The following is a 22,466-nucleotide window of genomic DNA, read 5'->3' as shown; positions in this document are numbered from 1 at the left end:
GGTCAATGCAATAAACAGAGAAGATCAATTTCATGACATTTTGAACTGAAGCTTCGAAGAATTTGCCCAGATACTGCAGTTATGTTGCGGTTAGAATAAAAAAAAAAAACATGCTCAATTTCTGCTGAGTGATCAGAAATATCTAATCAACTTCTTAAATATGAGCCAAATACTAACGAACATATTTGATTTATATTTACAATATTCGCACATGCTATTTTGTGTTGCAATACGTGACCTTGCCAGTTTCGTCTGTGCGCTTAAATCCCTATTGTAGATACTAATAATATGCTGCAGTCATGCGACCACTGTATTCAGACAAGAAACCTCCCAAGAGCTAATTAAAATGATGTAATTAAATATTAAAATTTGCTTTTCCAATATACTTGTTCTTGTATAAGGTACAAATATACCGTATCCCGTATTTACTCGTGTATAACCCGCCCCTGCATATAACCCACACCCCAAACTTTGAACTCCGTAAAAACCTCCAGCCCATATAACCCCACGTTTTTCTGAAAAAGAAAGAAAGAGCACTAGAAAGATACAACTGCACACACAGTGATCGTTTCGCTTTCAGAATGTTTACTCAAACGACTACCACAACGTCACTGGTTATCCGATTCTCAATCGTCGCCACTCTCACTGCTACCATCCGAGGCTTCATCGACACTCTCAAAGACGTAGTTGTCCTCCGTACCATCCCAGCTGTTACTGATGGCCTATTTTTTGAAGCTCTTACGCACCAAGTTGGCTAGTATCGCTTTCCACATGTCCATGATCCAGTGGCAGAGCAGTGGAATATCGTACCTTTGCACGTGTCCCATCGGTGTGAGGGCATAAAGGCCGTCGGCCATCCACTGGGCATATAGCCGCTTCATGTATGCTTCAGGCACACGTCGAGTGGCTGTAGCATGGACATCATGCCACCAGGTATCACAACGAGGTCGGTGCTGGTGTCAGCAAGACAAGCCTTCTCTGCATCAGTGCAGTGGCCTCGGAAGGAATCCAGCACGAGCATCGACCAGCATGCCAGCAAGGCACCTGGTCTCCGTTCCCAGATTACACGAATCCAGTCACCGACTAGGCCACTGTTCATCCAGAAATTTTCTTCCACACGCACGATTCCAGGGGGCAGTGGTGGGCTAGGTTGCATCTTGCGCTTGAATATTACATATAGGCGCAGTTTCGTCCCGTCAGCCAAAGAATATAACATCATTGTTCAGTGCATCTTGGCATTTCCGCCAGACAGCACGCCGACTGATTTGGAACCCTTTTTTTCCATAGTCATGACCATCAGTATCTCAAAGTACACTGGGGTCTGATCAGCATTTCCCACCTGAGACAGCAAATAACTGTGCTCCTTCCGAAGTGAGATGACGTATCGTTGAAAGCTCAACAATTTTTCCTTGTAAGCATCAGGAAGCTGCTAGCACATTGTTGTTCGCCGTCACATCGAAAATCCGTCGTGTCATAAAGCGCCGAAGCCATACAGTGTGGCCCCAACTCTTCTGCTCCTGAATGAACTTGGCAAACTGCGTTTTGAGGTGGGGGTACAAGCCAGTCTTCAGAACACGAAATGCTCGCCTGTCCCGGTTCATTGTTTCAGGACTCTTTTTTCTTCTTTCACTCGCGAATACATAATTCATTGAAGTCATGTTGTTTTGCTGCAGCTCTGTTGCCGATTTCTTTGGCAATGGTTATAACTTTTAGCTTCTCTTTCGCTGTGAAAGAGTGCCGCCAAGTCGCATTCATGGCGCCAAAACAAAGCAGGCCAACAGTGCAAACTAGATTGACTGGGTGTTTAAGCAGCACCTGACAAGAGAACTAACAACCGCTGGCTAAACAAAGTGTGACCAATGGCGTGGAGAACAGACTACAGTTACACCTCTATGTAACGAATCTCCATGTAGAGAATTCCTCAATATTACGAAGTTTTTCAATTCCCCAAAGCCACCCCAATTGAAGTGAATGTATTAGAAAACTCCATGTAACGAACATGTCGCGGCGGTTAACCTTGATATAATGAACTCGCGGCGCTGACTGTCTCTTAACTAGTGCCGAGTTAGTGGAAATTTGGCAGAACCCCGCAAGTTTCAGGGCGATAAAACACAAAGTGAAGTGAGAGGAACGCCTACTATAGCAACGAGTGACCGCAGTTGATACATTGCGCCATGTTTCAGCGCCGACACCGCATCTCCGTGGCAGACACAGCAGTCTCCGCTGCTTTCGCTGTCGGAACATGGCACTACAATAGTTCATGCTTAAAAGTCGCAAAAAAAAAATGGCTGTGGTTTAATTCTAGTTAAGCTAAAGATTTGCGAGAGCAATGTGGTTTAGCTTGGTTAATCAACGTAGACAGAGCCATGGTGCATCTTACGTAGCTACTTTATTTATTCCAATGGATACGCTCTTGTGATCAGTGAAGAAGTGTGTCTTGGTTTGTGCTTTGTTGATGGCGTATGTTGTTTGCGGTGTAACTCTATGGAATACTCAGTCCAAGCTTCTGGCCCAATGTGTGGTTGAATTGGGTTGTTACGGACATAACTCCCAGTGACACCGCTCTTCCACAGCTTGGACAAATGAGGAGTCCTTGTCTTTGTTAATGTCCCCGGTCACGAGAACTAACTCCTTTTCTTTGCACCCAGGGATGCCAGTGGAGATCATTTCCAAGGCAGTCTAATCGTTTGCCTGTGGAGTGAGCGCAAGAGCGAGCGAACGCGATTGAGCATTGTTCACCTAGCACATCGCTGTATATATATATGCAGCCGGCTCTGTGGAATCGCCACAAAGCGAGCGAACGTCATCACGTTGCTATGGCAACGGCGTGCTAGCTGTGGCTGAACGGATCTGTGGCTGAGCGCCACAGAGCCGCGCGGTAAGCGGCACGCGGCTCAGCCATGCTGAAGAACAGTTCTAAATAGCGTAGTATTGCTCTCGCAATAATAGAGACTTTTATTTACCACTGCCGCTACCACACACCACCAACACAGCATGCGCTGATTGGTCCTTGCGTGTGGCGTCTGCAGGAATTTGACAAGAATGTGGCACTATCTGTCACCCTTGAGGTGATCTGCGCATGCGTACTGACGTTTGCGCGGTAGCGGTAAACGGTAGGGCTAAACTAAAAGACTCTAATAACAAAAAAAAAAGACACAGGGAGAGCAGTGCGTGTCCATTGCTGCCACACGGTTGCTCGTGGACTCCCGCGCGTCGGTAACGGGAACAGCTCAGCGGGCTGGCGACGCAAGGCAGAGTCGGTTTCCATGGGCAACAATTTTCCCCGCTCCCTCGCAGACACGTTACGCGAGTCGCAGAGGAGGTGGAGGCTGCCGCCGCAGTCGCACCGCGCTATCAGAGCAATCGCGAAACATCTGCTTCTATGACTTTAAATAATTCTGATTTACTGTCTTCAAGATGGTTTCCCTTACACCAATTCTTAACCTGGTTTTCGTTTTACATTGTCCTTTTGGGTCTTTATGCGCAAACTGCATGAAACGAAAAATCGCGAACATTTTACAATTTAGTTATAACCAGGTTTAACTGTATGTTATGGATGTGGATTAGGCTATGCCTTTTGTTGGTTTCTTGTCGGCTTGACTAGCATTGATGACGATGGGGATGGCGAATTACACGGGGAACCCGCACATTGCCGTTTAGCTGCCCACCCCCCCAGAAGAAATTTGCAGATAACCCACCTCCTACTTTTTAAACATATATATATATATTTTTTTTTCCAAATTTTGGTGCGGGTTATACGCGAGTAAATATGGTATACTGCATGCTTTTATGATATGCAGGATTTGAGATAAGGTACAGGCTGAATTTAGATATAAGCTTACAATGAAACATAAAATATGAATTAACATCTAATTAACATCTAAACTTAAAAACAGCAGCCATGCGGTGAGACTAAAAGCCTTGCTTTGTTCACAATATAAACAAAAAGGTAGAGCAATATCGATTTACCTTTGAACTTGGTTATCATCAGCATCCATGATGCTGGGTTAACTTTCATCAATGAGTAGGGTATGAAGATGACGTGCATTCCATTGAACACACTCTGGAAATTAGAAACAAAAGGAAGTGCCATTAACAGTGGTGACAAACAGCATTAGAGCTTTCGATGCAAATACAACACATTTGTTAACAGATTCTCTAAGACAATGTATGTCACATACGAAGCAACTGCATTCAGAATAGCTTTAAGGTGTTGTTTAGTAACAGCTCACTGGATGTGTAGCCCTACAAACTTCTAGCTACAGAAAGTGTTTTTCAAAGGTCATTTTAGTGTGTGTTACAGCAGTTTGTTATGCAGTGCCAACATGTTGCAGAACAATGCATACATATAGTAAACCTGCATTTCCTGGGTTGATAAAAAAGCAAAAATAATAATAATATTAAAGAGAGAAAGTTCCCAGCCTTAACTCCATACATGAAGAAGCTATACAGTGAAACCTCGTTATAACGAACAGTTAAAAAATCGGAAAATAGTATGCTCTATCCATAATTCGTAATATAAAATTTCGTAGAAAATGCATGCAAGAGCAGCAAAATTCAATCAGAGAAGGCACAGCAACTCTGAGGGTGCCTACTTGGGTCACATTCATTTATTTACGTGCAAAGGACTGCGTCATCGCGGCCTGCTTTATTGTATTGATCGCGTTCTGTATCACGCCCTGTTCTTCAGTTTGCAAAAACACAAGGGCAAACCCACTGCTCTCAATAGCACTGCAGTTGCGGCGCAGTAAATCCAATGCAGCAAGCGCTTCTTGTGAAGTCGAAATGTTATCGTCTGCACGGTCAGCCTGAGCTTCGTCTGCGGGATGTTCAGAAATTTCCACAACGATTTGGGCGTCCGTCAGCATAGCCGTGGTCGCCGCGATGTCGCCGCCGCCTACAAAGTCCTCTAAAGTCATTGTTGCAGGCATGTCACCAACAAAACGTGAAAAATCGTTCCAGGCTCATCGAGCTCGCGGAGCTCTGTTTCTACTTTGTCAGGATCGTTCCCAGCGTTACTTGATGCACGGGCCTCTGCTGGAACAAAACCTGCGTGCCAAAAGCAGTTGGCAATCGTTTTGCCTTTCACGCTGCCCATGCCACTTCAATGTTCCCAGCAAGTCGATCTTCAAGCTCTGCTTCATACAAAGCTTCACGAGAAGAGTGTCAGTCTCCTCTTGTAAACTGCCTTGAAGGCCCCGATTTTATCTCGAGCTTGGTTTATTTCACGTTCACCGCCATCACAGCACTACATGCACCCATGCACCCACGCACCACATTCGACACGACGACCGACGCAGCCTCTGCCGAACGCTACGACGGCCACGCCACGACGCCGCTGCTAACACTAAAACCAAAAAACGCGAAAGATGCAAAAACCGAAAAGGCAAAAGCAACATTTGATTGCGCCGCTGTCGCCCGGCGCTGTCAGCGATTGTGAGATGCAAACGATTTCTCTTGGCCTTCGAGATCACCTCCGCATGCACAAACAGGCGCTCGGGGGTGATCTCGGAGGCCATGAACTTCTTTAGCTGTCAACTCCCAATGCCGTCGTGGCATCTGTGGCGCTGTCAGCGCCTGCAAGGTAGTCCTGAACGTTTGCTGCGCCGCACAACACACATGTAGTGCAACGAAGCCTGCCTCCTTCTATTAAAGTGAGGTAGTGCATGGCGGCGCGAAGTTCGTAATATCCGTTTTATGCCAAACCACATTCGCTATGGGAAGTTAAAAATACATGTGTTTGACAAAAATATTTCGAAAGAGTTCGATATATTCAATAATTCTTTATATGCGTGTTCGTTATATCGAGGTTTGACATATGTGAACAGGAAACACCGCACTTGATATTCTTCACTAACACCTGGCATTTTAGTGCCACATATCATTTACCTTTGTAGTACTATATTCCTCTCTTATGGCATATATACATATTGTTAGTTGAGTTCACATCTCAGGTGTACAAATGCTGCCCTCAATGTACCATACATTGTTTCTGGTCTTTTAAGGGGAGACACAGGCTGGAAAGCGATTTTTGTTTACAATGACAGGTTTGCATTTTTGTCTGTTTCAGTAGCCATCAGATATAAAAAAAGAAGAATGAAAGTCAGAAATGTTCGCGAAAGTATATTAAGAAGCTCATTTAATAGCACTCTTGGTGGCTACGAGAAATGCTGATCCTGCTCATTTTCAAGCAAGGAACGAGTCAAATCGCGGCGTTGCCCACCAAGCTTGTGCACATCACCCTACTTGGGGACAGCTTTCTGTGACTCTACAGAGGAAGCTAGGCAGGAAAGGAAAGGAGACACGTTTTTGTCACTGTGCTGTGATGTTCGGAGTAGAGGTGTGGTGAGGTGAAGGGGGAATTGGAGATGATGTGGAGTCGGTATAGTAGTTGCCCATTCTCCATGGAAGAGTGACAAAAGCCTGCTACCTTCCCCTTTCTACCTAGCCTTCACTGTAGAGCCACAGAATGCTGTCTGCTAGGCCTATGCTCTTTCTCCCAATGGCTAGCTTTACCACTTCTTTCTTACTCCCTGAAGTAATAATAACTAAAAATAATTTTCATCGCCAAAACTGAGCTCTTTCCCTTGACCTTCTACAACTTTTAATCTTGTTTTCCTCAACTTCTTATTTTGGGCCAAACATGGCTTTTGTGCAGATTTTGTGTGCTTGTTAGTCAAAATTATGCAAGTCATAGAACCCTCTGCATTCCTCAAAGTTTTGACTTAAGTCCAAATATTCCTATAATATGTGTTCACATGGCATTTCGGTTAATGAAGGTCTATTTATATAAAATCACACACAGCAGGGAAATTGCGGCAGGGAAGAATGAGACACCAGGTTAGTTATGGAGGAAGGCAATCAACCTAATGATTTCAAAAAATACATTTCAAGAGTTACGTTTATTATCTTGCTGACAAGGCAAGGCTACCAATCACCTCAGTGGCATTGCCTTACAATTGTGCTTGATCCCCACAGCCACAGCTTTTTAAAAGCTTTTAAGCACCGTCCCTAGGCTGAGCGTCGACGTTGGCCTCACAGCCAGCAGTGCAAATGAGCACACCAGAGGATGAGAAAATGAACTTGGAGCACACCGGAGAATGAAAGTATGATGATAATGAAGAGAGTGCAAGGAGGAAAAGGAAGGCAGAGGGTACAGCAGAAGTATAAGAAGGAAAGTGGACAACACCGGGTACAGTGCGGTTAAGCGACAGTGGCTCATGCTCCGTCCACAGCTATGGTCGGCCAGTGTTTTTGAAGCCAAGGCCAAGCCAAGGCAGTCAAGCGCTGCCCCTATTTGGCACTGTGTGTGCTGTGTGCGGTCAATAATGGTTCAAATACCTTAACAGCTGCACTCGGATTTCACATTACAGAGCATCATAATTATCTGCAAGTATTTCCTTCTAGCCCGATTGCACTCCTTATTGAGATACTGTTGGTAGCACATCTGCTTGAGCCAGTTTTCGTGTAGATGCACCCCATTTAAGGGTTCAGATAGGATTTGCACTACAACACAGTGAGAACTGCCTCCCTAGGGCAATTTAATGGAAATAGCACAGCTGTACTACCCTGGCACAATTTCTGAAGAGCAAATCAAGCTGCAACAAAGTTATTACGCACCGCAAGCACACCATGCCAAAGGCCCATTTCACGCTTGTAGTCCAGAACACAGACCATCACTTCACCTAAATAAAGAAAAGAAAAAGAATGTGTTACTATTTTCTTACAAGCAAGAAGCAACACAAACTATACAATGCACAGAAAAGGTACAAGAGCTAGCCTCTGAGAGAAAACAACAGAAGTCACACTACTAGAATTTTCCAGAAAAGCTTATTTCACTGCAAGAATGCTTCCAGCAATGAAATCCAGCAATGAATGTTATTCTGGACAAAGTTTACAATCAAAACCCAATGGTGGTGATGACTGCAGGGACAAGTGATGACAGTAGTGATAAGAGTGATTTAGTTCCAATTGCAATCTCTCCTAAAATTATGTTAATACCGACTGAACCATTGATTAATCTCATGTTAGCTAAAAGGACTGCTGTCGGCGGAGCAATTGCACCAGCTAGATGTGTTGTGCCCTACTAATGTCAAGCTCCATTTGCCACTGAATAGAGCACAGATTTCCCATGTTACCACGTCACTGCGACTCGATCACAAGATGTTTTGTTTGGGCTAGTTGGTAGCAATTTCTTGAAAACATAGCACAAATAAGGATAAACACATGTCCTGTCCACATATGTGTCGTCCTTGTCTTTATTTGCACTATGTTTTAAAGGGATTCGATCACCAGTGATAAAAAAACTAGAATTTCAAGTTCTGTGCCACCAGCACCGTAATGAACTTGCTGTGCCATCCAGTGTGCAGTTCAGACATATTTATCTCTTCGGCATGATTTGTACTTTTTTCCACATGGCAGTTATTTTTCAAACGCCTTTGAAGGTCAGGTTGCAGCGTGGAACGCTCCCAACATGGCATCAACGGCAGTAACAGCGCTTGCTTGCAATAAAACTGTTTCAGGCAAATTTGTTGCCTCTGGAGCAGAGTTGTTGGATGCCATCAGAAGCAGCGGCTCAGAAGTTGATGTTGCACCCTCAGATTTTGAGTCCAATATCGAAACTAGGCAACTATAGCCTGGAATGTTGGCTGCTGCGTGCGCATAGATTTCGATTTCTCCCTATCATTTATTATTCCTTGGAGCTTGTTCCCTCAAAGGAAAAATGTCATGACTGATTGATATTTTTTGTCATCTGTAGTGTTGCAACAACAAATAGAGACACGTCGTTCTGTTATTACAAAGAAGAATTTTGCTTTAGTCGAGTATAACTCCAGGCATCGTTGACTGACGCTCCAGACTGACACTCCATAGAAGGCCTTCTGGCTGCTATAGAGCGTCAGTATAAGGTTTGCCAAAGCAGCGGACTTATTCAAACTGTTATTCACTGCGGTAGTTCTAAATGCCTTATGTCTGAACACCAACAAGCATGCATATACAGTCACCGATCGAAAACTTCAATTCCTCATTTTTCGGATATGCTCGATTAGTCGGACTTTTTCACAGCACCACGATATGCTCCATAGAGCTAAGGTATATGAGCACCTGAAATTTCGGATGCAAGGTGACTGATTGCTTGATTTTTCAAACTTTAATCCCCTCACCGCTATTTGAGGATGCTTCATCACAGGGACTGTGAGGACTATGCGGTGAAGCATCCACAAAACACGGCGGTTCAGCATTTGCATCTCTACGTCATCGAAGCTCGCACATTCACTCGCGACGTGTCGATGGCAGTACAGCCATTCAATGCTTTGTGAATAGGCTTTTGGTAAATGAAAATGCCTGCATATATGATTTGTTTCATTGCGTTTTGTTTCTAATTTTCATATCAAGAGTTCGTCCCACAAATGTTAGGGCAGCTATACTTTTTCTTTTTCTGCAATTATTTCTGGAATTCTCAAGAGCAATCTTATTTGAATATGAAAATGGCTTAAATTACTGTTATCAAACTTTACTTAAGTAAAAAAAATTGTACTTTAAATGTCTTTTTTTCTTGGGGAGTAAAATGTTTTTCATTCAAAGGCTGCAATTACTGGTTTCAGGTAGTGTGAGGAAATTTCTGCCTCAAAAAGCATTTGCGTTATAATTTGAGTTCTTGCTGGCAAGTTTCAAGAAAGATTTAAAATATATTGTATGTTCTAGAACTTATTTTACTAATTTTCTTCAAAAGTTATTATCTTGCAAATGGAAAAATTTTGATTCCCATCCAACCAATTTTGTGCTTCTCGAATTTATTTCAGTATTCACACTGAGTACTTCTGTTAAAATAAATGTTTTTGAATGCGCATTATATTTCTATCATTGGCATGTTTTTTGAATATTTTTATATCTCGTGTAATTTGCAGCAAAAAAGTTTGTCAGAAACCAATGAAAAAAAGCCATTTTTCCCCTGGTATCGAAACAGTTCAGCTTGACATACTGTTACATTTTATGACTGCTAAAATGCCAAAATAAAGAATACGTTCCTTGTGTTGTAATTCATCATCATCATCATCATCATCATCATCAGCCTGACTATACCCACTGCAGGGCGAAGGCCTCTCCCATAGTTCTTCAATTAACCCGGTTCTAGTTCTAATTAGGAGTGTGCAAATACTGGAATAACTGAATACAAATCGAATAACAAGGTCTCGAATTATTCAATTCACGATTCGAATACTTAGCATTCGGATGATGGATGGACTTGAAATGCAATATGACCTAATAATTGACTTATTTCTCTAGCAGCCATCTTAGAACTCAAGACCAAATTTAACGTTCACAAATATAGTATAAAACTAATTGCTGATAAGAAAACCATGTGCTTTGTTAGCCATTTGCATTCTCCAGGAACTTCTGTCCCTGATAGTTCCTACTAACAACAATTTAGATTTTCTAGGATTTTCTCACTATATGGACAAAAATGAATCGGCACTGCACATGCCACAGACGAGTTTTGCGATAAACAATGTTATACCTGCAAAAAATTGACAGATTATTAAGAGTGTGAGAATATTGAAATTCTTTTTGTTTAAAACGATTCGAATATGAATAATAAAGACAAAATGTCTTCAAATATCCAATCGAATATTTGTTCAGTATGAATAAAAATAAATAAATTCAATAGACAAATGTTTATCTTATACTTTCTTTTTAAACTGTGTATGGTCTCTGAAACAAGAACTAATAAAACTAGACAGACTAAGCATCATAACAAAAAACCCATGGCGAGCACAACAATGTACACTCCTTGATTAGATGACATAATGGTATGTGATCTGTAATGGGGCATTTGAAAAATGAGTAACAAAATGTAATCTATGCATATACACGTGACTGACAACTAACAATAACATCAGTCGTAAAGCCTTATAATTTCAGACCTCAAGGGACTGGAAAAATACCCAATTTATCTAAACTTGGTGATGAACAAACACTGGCTTTTCTTACTGTCACTTTACTTCCCTTCTTTTCTCCTTTCCCTCTCGCATTCCTCTGCTCCAATGGCAATTCCCACAACAATGCACTTTTATGGAAATGGAGGTTACACTGTTGAAACAGTAATATTTATAAAATATATAAAAATTAACTCTGTAGCTGCATCACAGAACAGCATGTGTTGGCAATTCTACAAAACAAAGACTTAGTCACCTTCTGTATAGTTGCAGGCAGCCGTTAGGGCTCGGCTGTGGTTGACTAGTGCAGACCTGGACACAGCCACCCCCTTCATAGCTCCATCCCTGTCAACAGTGTACTGCACACATCATGGAAAGAAAGGGGGTGGGGAGGCACAAGAAAAGATGTTTGATGTTTATGGTTACAAACCTCTATAAGCGTGCTTCTGATACATGAATCCCAATATCTGTTGTTGGCGATGGATGCGGACACAAGGCTGAAATGCTTCTAATAGGCTCTATAATTCATCTTACAGAAAGTTCATACCTCAATGTAGGCAGCAGTTTCATCTGTGAGCCTTGTGGGTGGGCTCCAGTCTTTGGGCGGCCTGCTCAGGTGTTCCGTCACAAACCAATGCAGTTTCGGCCACCCTATACAAAAACAGGAGAACACATTTATTTCTACTGGCTGATATCAAGCATAAAAGTGAAATTGGTTTTCCAGCTAGCATTCTCAGCTTGCATGAGATTAGGACATCTTATGTTCATGCATGCTGCAATCTGTGACAATTTCCCCCGAGTCAAAAACAATGGAGTGTAAAGATAGGGCCACACTTGTTAGCCTTCAAGAAAAAGGCCATTTCTGTCATCTGCCAACAATGCTACTGACGCTAATGCTGCTCACCCTTGAAGGTGTGAATTTCACCAGTGGCAGTCTTAGGTAGCCCCTTGTAACAAACTTCAGAGGTGAGTGCATAGCTAACACCACAGCTGCCAAGCAGAAAGCCAATCTGCTGGGAGCCAGCATCCTGTAGAGATGGGATAAAAAGAGGCAAGCCACACAAGTGAGTGCTCCAAATTCATGGCATCTTGGGGCAGCACAACAAACGATGTCTTTGTTGTGCTGTTCCCCAGTGTGAATTATTCTGCATCATTAAAAACATCTCTACAACCAACAACACAAATAAAAATATTTACTAAATCTCTTGTCGAGCACTGGTGAAATCATCTCTTTCAGAAGGCCTCACCAGAGTTTATACTGCAGACATGCATTTCACCTTAGCGGCATTGAACAGCTGAACATCTAATGCTATAAAACACATGCATCCTGTATTCTTGTCTTTCAAATTTTATGTTCTATTATCCTGTATTTATCCTGTTTGTCATTAAATAACAAAAATCTCAGTGATGTGTTTTCAGGGGCTGCCAAAGTTAAACTACTGTTCTTGCTATCAGCCACATCACATTGCTTATACACACAAAGAAACAAAAGCTTCTTCTACTGTGGCACGTCAAACAAAAAAATTTTACATAATTAATGAATTCACAAACTGCAAGACTTTCTACTCAGCATAAGCCCAGAACTTACTGCCCCAGTGGATGTCACAACCACATTAGCATTTGCCAGACAGTGATACATATGTGTACCACTTTCTCGCTGTCCAATTCTTGCAGGCAAACAAGCAACAGTCCACCTTTGTACGCTGCCATTGACCAGTTTTTAACAAACACTGCATGTTTGTGTCTTTCACAAATGGGTATCATTGGTGTACTGCATGTTTTTGCAAGTGTATGTTGAGGGTGCACCCTAACATACTTTGGCACACACATACAAAAGAAGAAACTGAAAAGTTAAATTGCTGACATCTAGTGTCAAAATATGCTGATTACTAAATCAACCCTTAGTAGTTTAATTCTTATAGACACATTTAACAGGGCTTTAGGGCATAAATGTTAAATAAATAAAAAAAAAAGAACAGTTGTTATGTTTTGCCTGACAGTGCTCTACATAAGAGAATTGCTTGCAGTATTAGCCTCGGTAATGAACTGCTTGCCAACAGATGTGGAGATTTTTGAAAGTAATATAAGAAAAACCTCATTAATTCAAAGTCATTTGGACTTTGAAGAATGTTTGAACAAACATTTTTTTTTTTTTTTAGTTAACTGAACATAATAAGAAATTGGGCCCAGACAAAAATATTGGTTGCAAGAGCAAGAATGCTCTATGCAACAGTATATTAAATTTTCATGCCTTGCAAAGAGTTAAAATATGGACTTACCCTCCTCGTCAGAGGGACCTCAATAGGAACAGGGACTATACCTGCCATAAGGCAGCCATAAAAGGAACACATGAAGGCAACAGGGTCATTATTGGGGTACACAAGGGCCACCTGAAAGCAACAACCATCATATGCAATCAGTGACACAACAATCATCCTTAAAAAGCTCAAAGAAAAAATAACAAAAAATATGTCACCTTTGCTTACTCGTATGTATGACACCTGTCCTTCTAATAACACGCCTGAAAGCTGTTGACAGCCCGTAGAATTTGCACCTGATTACTTTTGACTCCTGTCCGAGAACAAAGCCTTATAATTTACTATCCTTAAATTACCAACAACTTTTGACTCTAATGATTCAGCCTTTTTATTCAGCCACTGATTTGAGATTTGTAAGAAAATGAGCTTCAAGCTCTCTGTACTTTCCTCAAAGTTCTTATCCTCTCGGCTATTCCTACCCACCAGGCGTGGATGGGCACATACATTTTTACTCCACCCCCATAACCTTCCAACACACACACACACACACACACACACACACACACACACACACACACACACACACACACACACACACACACACACACACACACACACACACACACACACACACACACACACACACACACACACACACACACTCTCTCTCTCTCTCTCTCTCGCAGGTTACACGGCAGGGTCTTGCTTTCAATTAAAATCATGCATCTGCTCCATTCACTGCCAAGCAAACACATGCACATGGGAGCTTTAGTGGCACGTTGAGAGTAGCATGGACAGTAGAACCTTGATGATATGTTACTGGATTAACACAATTTCCTGACTACCACAGTCAAAATTTGACGTACTGAGGCTGTATAATATATTCAGCAATAAACTGCACATGTACTGGCATACTAGCGGGCTAGACCTGGGGGCACACGACATGAAGAGCTGCAGAGCACTAGTGCTCACTCAGCCTGGTGGCTTCTCTGCAGAGCCTACATGCAAATGGGTGAAGCATCAAAGAAAGACAATACACTAATGTATTAAAGGCCACTTCCGCAGATACCCGACATGAATAGAAAAAATGTAGCAGCAGCTCCATAGTGCCTAAGAGCATGAGGGCACAGCATCTGAAAACAAGTTGGCCTAGTTTAGGCAAAACAGCATGAAAAGCAAGAATGCTGCGACAGTCAGCCATCGCGATGGCTACTCCACAGTGCAATAATGGAAGGGAGCAAAGCATCCAGAAACACAGCAGTGATAAGTCATTGCTATCAATGAATCACATGCATTGTGAAATCTCTTCCCCACTAAAGACAATGTGAATACGGACTGAATTCTATGAATGCTAAAAAAAAAAAAAAAAAGAAAAAAGAAGCTGTTTGCTAATAAACATCAGCACTTTCTAAAAAAACGTATCAAAGAGGTTTTACAGCATAGTGAATAAATACCATAGGGATGCACAGGTACTTGCCATCTATACTAGGAACTGCAGGCATATTGCACGTAATGCGGAAGTAGCAGGTCAGGCCCTTGCACACAATGTTTTAAAATGCACAGTACAAAGTGATCAACTATTTACTGATCTAAGCACAGATATACAAAATTCGTGAACATGGCAGAAGCAACTGCTATAGCAAATTTTGATATGCCTATATTACAAATGCAAGTGAAGGTTCTCTTTTTGGCTCCATAGCACAGATCTAAAAAGAACAGCAGAAACTATGCCAGTGCCAAACACCAGTATTAGCTCTGAAGTTCCCCAAATGGCTTACCCTGTCTCCAGGCTTAAGTGCTTGGCCTTCACCTTTCTGGCCCAGCTTGTTAAGAAGGTTAAAGGCTATCTTCCAGGACCGGCTGAGAAGCTTGCCTAGAGTAACAGATCGAACTGGATTAGCCAAGTGCTTGTGAACAAAACTCGGGTGGAAACTGCAGGTGGTGCCACTCACCATAAGGCAGAGGTGCTCCGATTTTGCCACTAGTGTCCAGCACAGTGGCTGCGGGAAACTTGAAGGTTCCTGACCCATACCTCTTGATGGCAGCTTCTAATGACTGTGGAAGCCCTGATGGCACCTGCACAAAAAGTGCAAGGTGAGCAATAACTAGAAGCACTTTCCACCCAAGAAGTGACAAGTACTCGAAATCACTTGAGGACAAGAGTTGCAATGTTCAAGTTGTTTTCATAAGGCAAATGAATTTGATTACAACAGTGTCAGTGCTGGATGGATAAGAAATTAAGGAGTTAATCTTTATACTCTGCTATGATATGAAAGTCAGAGAACCTCCAGATTTTCTCCAACGGTGGGAGTCATTGTAGCACCTTCCGGCTGAGGAGCATTGGGATCCGAAGGGTTTGCTGGACACGAGGGTAAAAAAGTCAATGTATGCTTCAAAACTGACTACATGGTGAGAGTATCAGTGCACAGTCTATTTTACAAGTAACACCCCATGCAACTTGATAAAACAAATAAAAAGCTCTGGAAGGCTCTTACAGTCCATGTCAACCTCGTCATCAACATAGAACTCTGGCAGTGGTCTTCGTTTCGGCCTCTGTAAGCAAAATTTATGCAATGTCAGCAAAGGGCCATGTGTGTATCAGAATGCTATATGTTAACTACAAACCTTAAGTGTGTTCAAGAGTTGCTGTATCTTCGCTGAAACTTTCCATTTTCCAGTACCTATCAAAATAACAAGCATAAAAATGACAAAACTGAGTGCTGCACCATGCACACACAACCGTCTTTAAAATGTGACTTCTATTTTGTATATTACTCCTTTCGTAAACACATAACATGGCTTTATTCTATATAAACACGCTTTTGAGCTGATGCTTTACTGAAGTGTTTCTCATATCGTGCAGAGTGAGCTCGACAAAGGTTAGAGAGGACACTGGAGCTACTGCAGTGGGCATGATTCCTCTAGAGACGCAACTGGCTGGGAATGGTGCCAACTAGTGTAGGAGTTGGATGCCAAGTTCTGATTTTAGTGTTACATAATGGTGATGGACAGCGGGAAATGGACGACTTTACTCTCATTTTCTGTGAGTACTACCCTACATACACAACTGCGTAACTTGACCAAAATTTTACGGCGTAAAATATGCCCACTGAATGCAATAAAGGAGAAGTGAATAAGGCAGAAGTGAGGGCCCCTAAAACAATGTAAAAACATGGATAATAAACGTTACAACACAACTAAATGTCTAACTGAGTAAACATTTTTTTATGTGACATTTACAGCCTCCTCAAAGGTATACAGCCCAACTGATTTGCTTCTAATCTGTTTAGCAAACCTAATGCATCTAGCACTCCAAAGCTTGGGAAGAATGAGGACGCAAGGCCCTTCTGCTTTTGAGAAATTAGTCGCTGAGGATGCCAAACAAGGCACTCTAGAGGCCTCAGGTTGTATACTTTTGATAGGGACTGTACACATGACTTACATTTATGCCTGGCTGACCGTTGCACATTAAAGGAACAAGCATGAGATGCTTATGTGCATAGATCAATTCACCAACAATTATATAGAAGCCAAGGCGACATTTCATCCATACCATACTCAAGGCCAGTCGCTGAGTGCTGCGTGACCCTCACAGAGGACATGTGGGCCTGGTTGTATCTGTTGGCATGCTCCATTGGGGTGTGATTGGCATTGATGCCGGTGTTGGTAACGTCTGGCTGAGGGTTTAAGTCTGCTGTAAAAAAACAAAAGGAACCCGGTCACCAGGCACAATGTATACAGCTGTGCTTTAACGAGTAGTTCAATGTGAATAAGCACAGCGACAAACTGTTACATGGATGTCCTACTTCACTAATTTCTCTCTCGCACCCACGGCATATGAATCTGTGAGGATAAATTGTTTCCTTGTGATACTTGAGTTTACAACAATACAGCGTAAAACAGTTCAGCCTGTACTAAAACTAACTATATTCATCATCATCATCATCAGCCTGATTATACCCACTGCAGGGCGAAGGCCTCTCCCATATTTCTCCACTTAACCCGGTTCTAACTATATTACCACTAATTAAACAATCACTCTCACACACCTTTACCATTACACATCAATAACGACAGAGTGCAAGAATGAACAACACGAATTAGAGAAATAAGGTCAGTGTTTCTAGTTTTCATGCTTCTTCTACACTGTACTATAAATTTATACTAAATTCCAGTTTACCACAGTGCAACAGTGAAGGTTTAATAACATTTTAAAGGGCACAAAGTATAAATTGAAATTGACCTGTACATTTTATTCCTACAACAGGAATTTAGTCTACCTTGCATGATATTTTGTTATGCCTAGTTAATTTTAAAGAATTGCTGTTCTTCAAAGATGTCACTGATTTTCCCATGTTTCCTTATCAAGAGATTCTACACTGAACACTCACTCAAAATATGTGCTGCAGGGAAGAACAGTATATTATAAAGTATGAACACCTTGCCCACCAGCTCGTACACAAAACCCTCTAGTAGCAACAGCACTGGTTTCAACAGAATCTTTGCACTGCGCACATTATAACCATGCCTTCATGCTTTGTGTGGCAGCTGCTAGGATGAGTGTAATGGGAGACAAGTTGTGGTGCCACCTGACAGTATGGGGGGGTCCTTAGAGATCGGGAGTGTGGTAATTCTAGGCATGGGAACTATCATAGGAGATGGCAGTGATCTAGTAACAACCTAAACAATATCCCGCACAATTATTTTCCACAGCCGACCCGGTGCCACTCTGTCACGAAAAAACTTCCAGCTAGCACCCATGTTTTCTGCCAAGCTAAAGTTCTCAAAGCTGTACCGTTGTTACAATGTTGTTAGAAAAAAAAAAAGAAGAAGAACATGCTTATTATGAGTAACTGATTACAGGAAATAGGAAAAATATATGTGAATTTAACCAGAACTTTACTATTTGAAAAAATAATTGATCAATCAAAAATCACAAAAAATGCTACTGATCCCACATAATCATTTTCACAATCACAATTTGTAATGTGTTACATCCAACTTTGGCTAGAAAAGAGCAAACTGCATGCAATGGCAGTAAATTTTGAGGGTAGATCCAAAAAACTATGCAACACTGGCATTCACTTTGAAACTATGGAAACCCATGCTTCTTGGTGCAGACATCAAGGGTTTGAATTCATGGCGGGAAAGTTTCTTAATTCAATATTCGCAACCATAAATGCACCTTTTGGTGCTTGACAAACGTTAATATAGCCAGAAACGGGCAGAGAATCAATAAGCAATGGCCAAAGCAAAACAGATTCTGTCAATGGCCCCATGGCAGTTGATTTGACACCATGATTTAGTGGATATTTATTAGCAAGGCCAAACCAATAATGTGTCAACCTTTTCATGCACATTAAGGAGTGCCAGAACAATGGTGTGCAGTCAGCAGCTTTCAATCGTGGAGTGCCACCAATATAAAAAGTGCCATGAACAGTACCAATTAGCTAGCATTTTTGTACAATGGCAAAAGCTTCTTCTGCATTGACCCAGCCTGCCACTGCTTAAATGAGCACTTGAAAGTTGTGTTCTTGAATAAGGCCATTTCATACCAATAAGCACAACTTGAGGAGAAAGAAATAAACTGTACAATTTTATTAAACTTTTGTATTTTTTACCTAGTTCTCTCAAATACTTTATAATTGGCAGATTACAGCAAGGCACAGTAGCTGTCTAAAAACCAGTTTTATGAACCAATTTTGATGACCTGCAACAACAGAAGCAAGGGTTTTGCAAATAAAAATTGCCAAAGACTGAGGTACAAAAGTGTCAACACCACAAATTTTTATAACTACACAATGTAGCCTCAAAGCAATGCTAAAAGCAATACGTGTGTCTAGGATAAAAGAATAAAACTGATCTCACTGTACTCGCTGGGCGTAAGGTTTTGCATCACATCAGCTAAGTGAGAAACACCGTCCACAGCGGGCCGGTCTGAGCCACGACCATTGTTGCAACGCAGGGCAATGCGAGGTGGTGTCTCTCGCGGTGACGAGGCTCCTGATGTGTCTGACTGGGGTGGCGTGGGCAGCGGTCGCATAAGCCGTTCCTGCTCTGGTGTGCTGCCTTCATTCAAAACGCTGTCGTCGTCACTTGAGCTGTCTGCATGAAGAAGCGCAACGTAACTAAGTACACCTCTCACGCTGCAGGAGCATTTTTGGAAATGCGCTGACAATGAACAAAAATATCTATCTCTCTCTTTCATGCATGCACGCAAATTATATTTACCTAAAGTGGCAATTTTTAAAAACTTCAGGTGCTCTTTATTGAGCATATAAGCTTATTACTGGTTAGTTTTAGACAACCTGTCCAGAGCAAAGTGGCCTTCTTTATCACAGCAAACACGTCCACAACAGCATGCAAAGAAGCCCTCTTGAGCATCGCTGCACAACCCCCCCCCCCCCCCCTTGTCTGAGAAGGCTTCATTATTAATGCATTCTGGCTGCGTCCCATCTAGCATTTCCTTGCCCCACCACATGAGCTGTGTCACACTATGCATGTCTTCAGCTACTTAAAATAGCTCCAGCTTTGTCATGTTTTAAGTTCCTCATAACCCGAGTCCTTTTAAAAAGCTGTTTCATGAGCCGTAAAAAAAGCATTGGCAATAGAAATGCTTTAGGAGCAGAGAAGCTCTCTGCTGGAGGAAAGGTTACACAGCAGCGCTGATGGCCTATCCACTATGGAGGCCCGGGAAGGCACTGGTGCCTCTGGATTATGAATGAAAAGGTAGCCCAAAAGTAAAAAAAGGTAGACCAAAGTCAAGACAAAGCACTCAAAAGATTGTGCCAGAAAAAATCTAATTGACTAATCTTTCCTGAACCAACAAATGATCACTGTTAAAGATAATCAGATTATAATTTGAAGGTATTACTGTTCCACTGCAGTGGCTCAGCAGTTCGGGTGCCCGAGGACATTGGTTTAATCAAAGCCGTGGCAGCCACATTTCTATGGATGCGAAATGCAAGATGCTCGTGTACAGGACTACTTAGGAGCACATTAATGATCCATGATAGACAAAATGATCAGCACCCTTCAATATGGCACCCCTCATAGCTGATATGTTGCTTTAAGTAGATTCACACGACGAAAGAGATTGCAAACGAATCAGTGACATCACGTGAATTCAGGACACTGTCTGCAGTGCTGAAAGCTTACATTTTATGAACGAAGTAAAACAGTGTCTTCCTTCTACACCATCTGCAGAAAAGGGTTGGTTGGCCTGAATCCGTGATGTCAAACCATGTGATGCACAGTTCGTCCTCAAGATCTGCGATTCTGTACACCGTGTGAATCCACCTTATGAATTCCCATCTGATACACTAGACTTTTTTCATTAATCATGAGACACTAATTTGCCCAGCTTTCTGCCTTGACGTTGAACCCTATCAACCAAACCAAGGCACAACTGACATGCGAGGTTTTGTGCACCATCAATAACGCACCACTTTTATGATGCTGTAATGAGTCGATATGTCAATACAGGCAAACATAACTTGATTTTCCTGAAGATAATGCTTCCAGGTCACTATTCTGTAGGAAGGAAAATAGCTCCTAAGTAGTACATTTATAGAGTTAGCAAACCTGAAGGATGGCGTTCTCTAGATGGTGATGTAGTCATCACTGAAGTCCGCTTTGAAGGCATTGGAAGTGATGGTTTTGGTTTATTCTGCATGGCAGCCAAAGCCTGCTGCACTGCCTCTTGCCTGACTTCTGTGCATCCGACAGAAAAACAAAACAATATGGTGATCGTGAGTTTCAGATCAACAAACACACAAAAATCCTTCCCATCTGGCACATGTAATAATGGTAAGCAAAAAACTTGCAAAAGGAAAGTGTAGCAAACATACATATTTTACAGAACCCTTAACAACGACTGTCTACTCAAATATTATTGTGTTATGATGTTGCATTGCATGTGGCACATGAAATATGCATCAAGCTCTGGTAGTACTTCATCCATCTGCCTGCCTGATAAAAATGTAATTCCAATGCTCTCGCTCACTAATCTCAAGCCATCAATGAAGTGGTCCACCAACAGTGCCATACAAATACATTCTGCAAACAGACATTTGAAAGGAATGGGGAAAGTTTTTATATTTTAGCCAAGTTAGCAAGAAAAAAATCTAATGAAAAGTTTTTTTGTACCTAACTCTATTGTAACGACAACAAACCAAAAAGGCTTTTTTAAAATGCGTTGTTTTCACTTACATCATGAGACGACATTATTACAAACACAACAAGTGCCCATCATACTAAAATCCCAAGAATAAAGGCAGATTCCTTCAACAATGAAGCATGTACAATACATGCCTCACTATGCATATGGTTCACGTTAAAGCTGAAGAACACTGAGCGTATGGGCATGCAAAGGGAAAAGAGCAATTAAGCACACATTTTACACCAGATAACAGCTGAAAAAATGCTATAGTCTAATCCTCAAAATCAGTACAATGCTCACGCAGTACTTTAATCTGCAGATATACACTGAAAGAGGTTATTTGAGCCAGCTTCTAAAAAAGTGTGCCTGTCTGGTTAATGTGTACTCTCACAAGATTACTTCAGCTTTTATGATTAAAATATGAACAGAAATTAAAAATGTTTATATTTTCCTTTCTTTTTCCAGTTCATGGGTCAGTCTTTTGCAAATTAGGGCAGTGTAACTTGGACCAATAATCAGGCTTTTTGTGTCTGTGTGCGTGTGTGTATGTGTGTGCACGTGTGAACTAGAGGGAAAAACAAAACACACTGCCTCAAAGGAAAACCATATTGAGAGTAGCTAAAGACTGCCCTTAAACATACCACCAAAACCACAAAAGAAAAACCTTCCTTTGTAATACTAGATGAATGCTTGTAGTATGTTCTGGGATACTGATTCCACACAAATGTCCTAGAAAAGTGGCTTATCAGTAAGAAGAGAGACTATTTTAATAGTGAGTAGTGGCTCCCTGACTTGAGTAAGAGTTCACAGTGCCATATTGCTGCACGCTTTCATGATCCTGCATGCAGAGGGCAGGGAACAAGCCCAATAAAAATATAGCCTTGCAATGATTGCCACAAAAAGTTGTTGCAAGAAATTGGCAATATGACAGATTGTAAGTCAGCAAAATGAAGCGTATAGCAAAAAAAAAAAAGGCATTACAAAAAAGAAACCATCATGCACTTGATGCTGCAACATTATAAACCTAAACCTTTATGAGAATGAGGACAATGAAAAAAGACATGCCATGCACAATTTCAGTAATTGCAAAAACAAGAAATAAAATGTGTAAGC

At 41.7% G+C, this 22,466-nt stretch overlaps 1 protein-coding gene across 9 annotated transcripts in view; it reads right to left on the bottom strand.

The window, feature by feature from the left end:
* The window catches only part of DIP2 (disco-interacting protein 2), a 236,597-nt gene that overhangs the window by 90,718 nt on the left and 123,413 nt on the right, over positions 1-22,466 (bottom strand). For 7 of the 9 annotated variants that reach the window (XM_084591333.1, XM_084591335.1, XM_084591328.1 and 4 more), the window contains 14 exons: positions 20,777-20,905; positions 19,061-19,297; positions 16,746-16,886; positions 15,818-15,873; positions 15,688-15,745; positions 15,478-15,551; positions 15,145-15,268; positions 14,971-15,065; positions 13,214-13,324; positions 11,839-11,962; positions 11,482-11,585; positions 11,191-11,293; positions 7,621-7,685; positions 3,970-4,063 (listed from right to left, as the gene is read on the bottom strand). In XM_084591333.1, the coding sequence (XP_084447459.1) occupies positions 3,970-4,063; positions 7,621-7,685; positions 11,191-11,293; positions 11,482-11,585; positions 11,839-11,962; positions 13,214-13,324; positions 14,971-15,065; positions 15,145-15,268; positions 15,478-15,551; positions 15,688-15,745; positions 15,818-15,873; positions 16,746-16,886; positions 19,061-19,297; positions 20,777-20,905 (1,515 nt within the window). The remainder of the gene's footprint in view (positions 1-3,969; positions 4,064-7,620; positions 7,686-11,190; positions 11,294-11,481; positions 11,586-11,838; positions 11,963-13,213; positions 13,325-14,970; positions 15,066-15,144; positions 15,269-15,477; positions 15,552-15,687; positions 15,746-15,817; positions 15,874-16,745; positions 16,887-19,060; positions 19,298-20,776; positions 20,906-22,466) is intronic. The other 2 variants (XM_084591337.1, XM_084591330.1) reach the window with 1 other exon arrangement.

This window comes from Amblyomma maculatum, chromosome 1, assembly GCF_055883805.1.
Source record: "Amblyomma maculatum isolate TAMU_Amacu chromosome 1, ASM5588380v1, whole genome shotgun sequence".
In the NCBI taxonomy this organism is placed as follows: domain Eukaryota; kingdom Metazoa; phylum Arthropoda; class Arachnida; order Ixodida; family Ixodidae; genus Amblyomma; species Amblyomma maculatum.
This window is presented reverse-complemented; position numbering and strand designations above follow the sequence as displayed.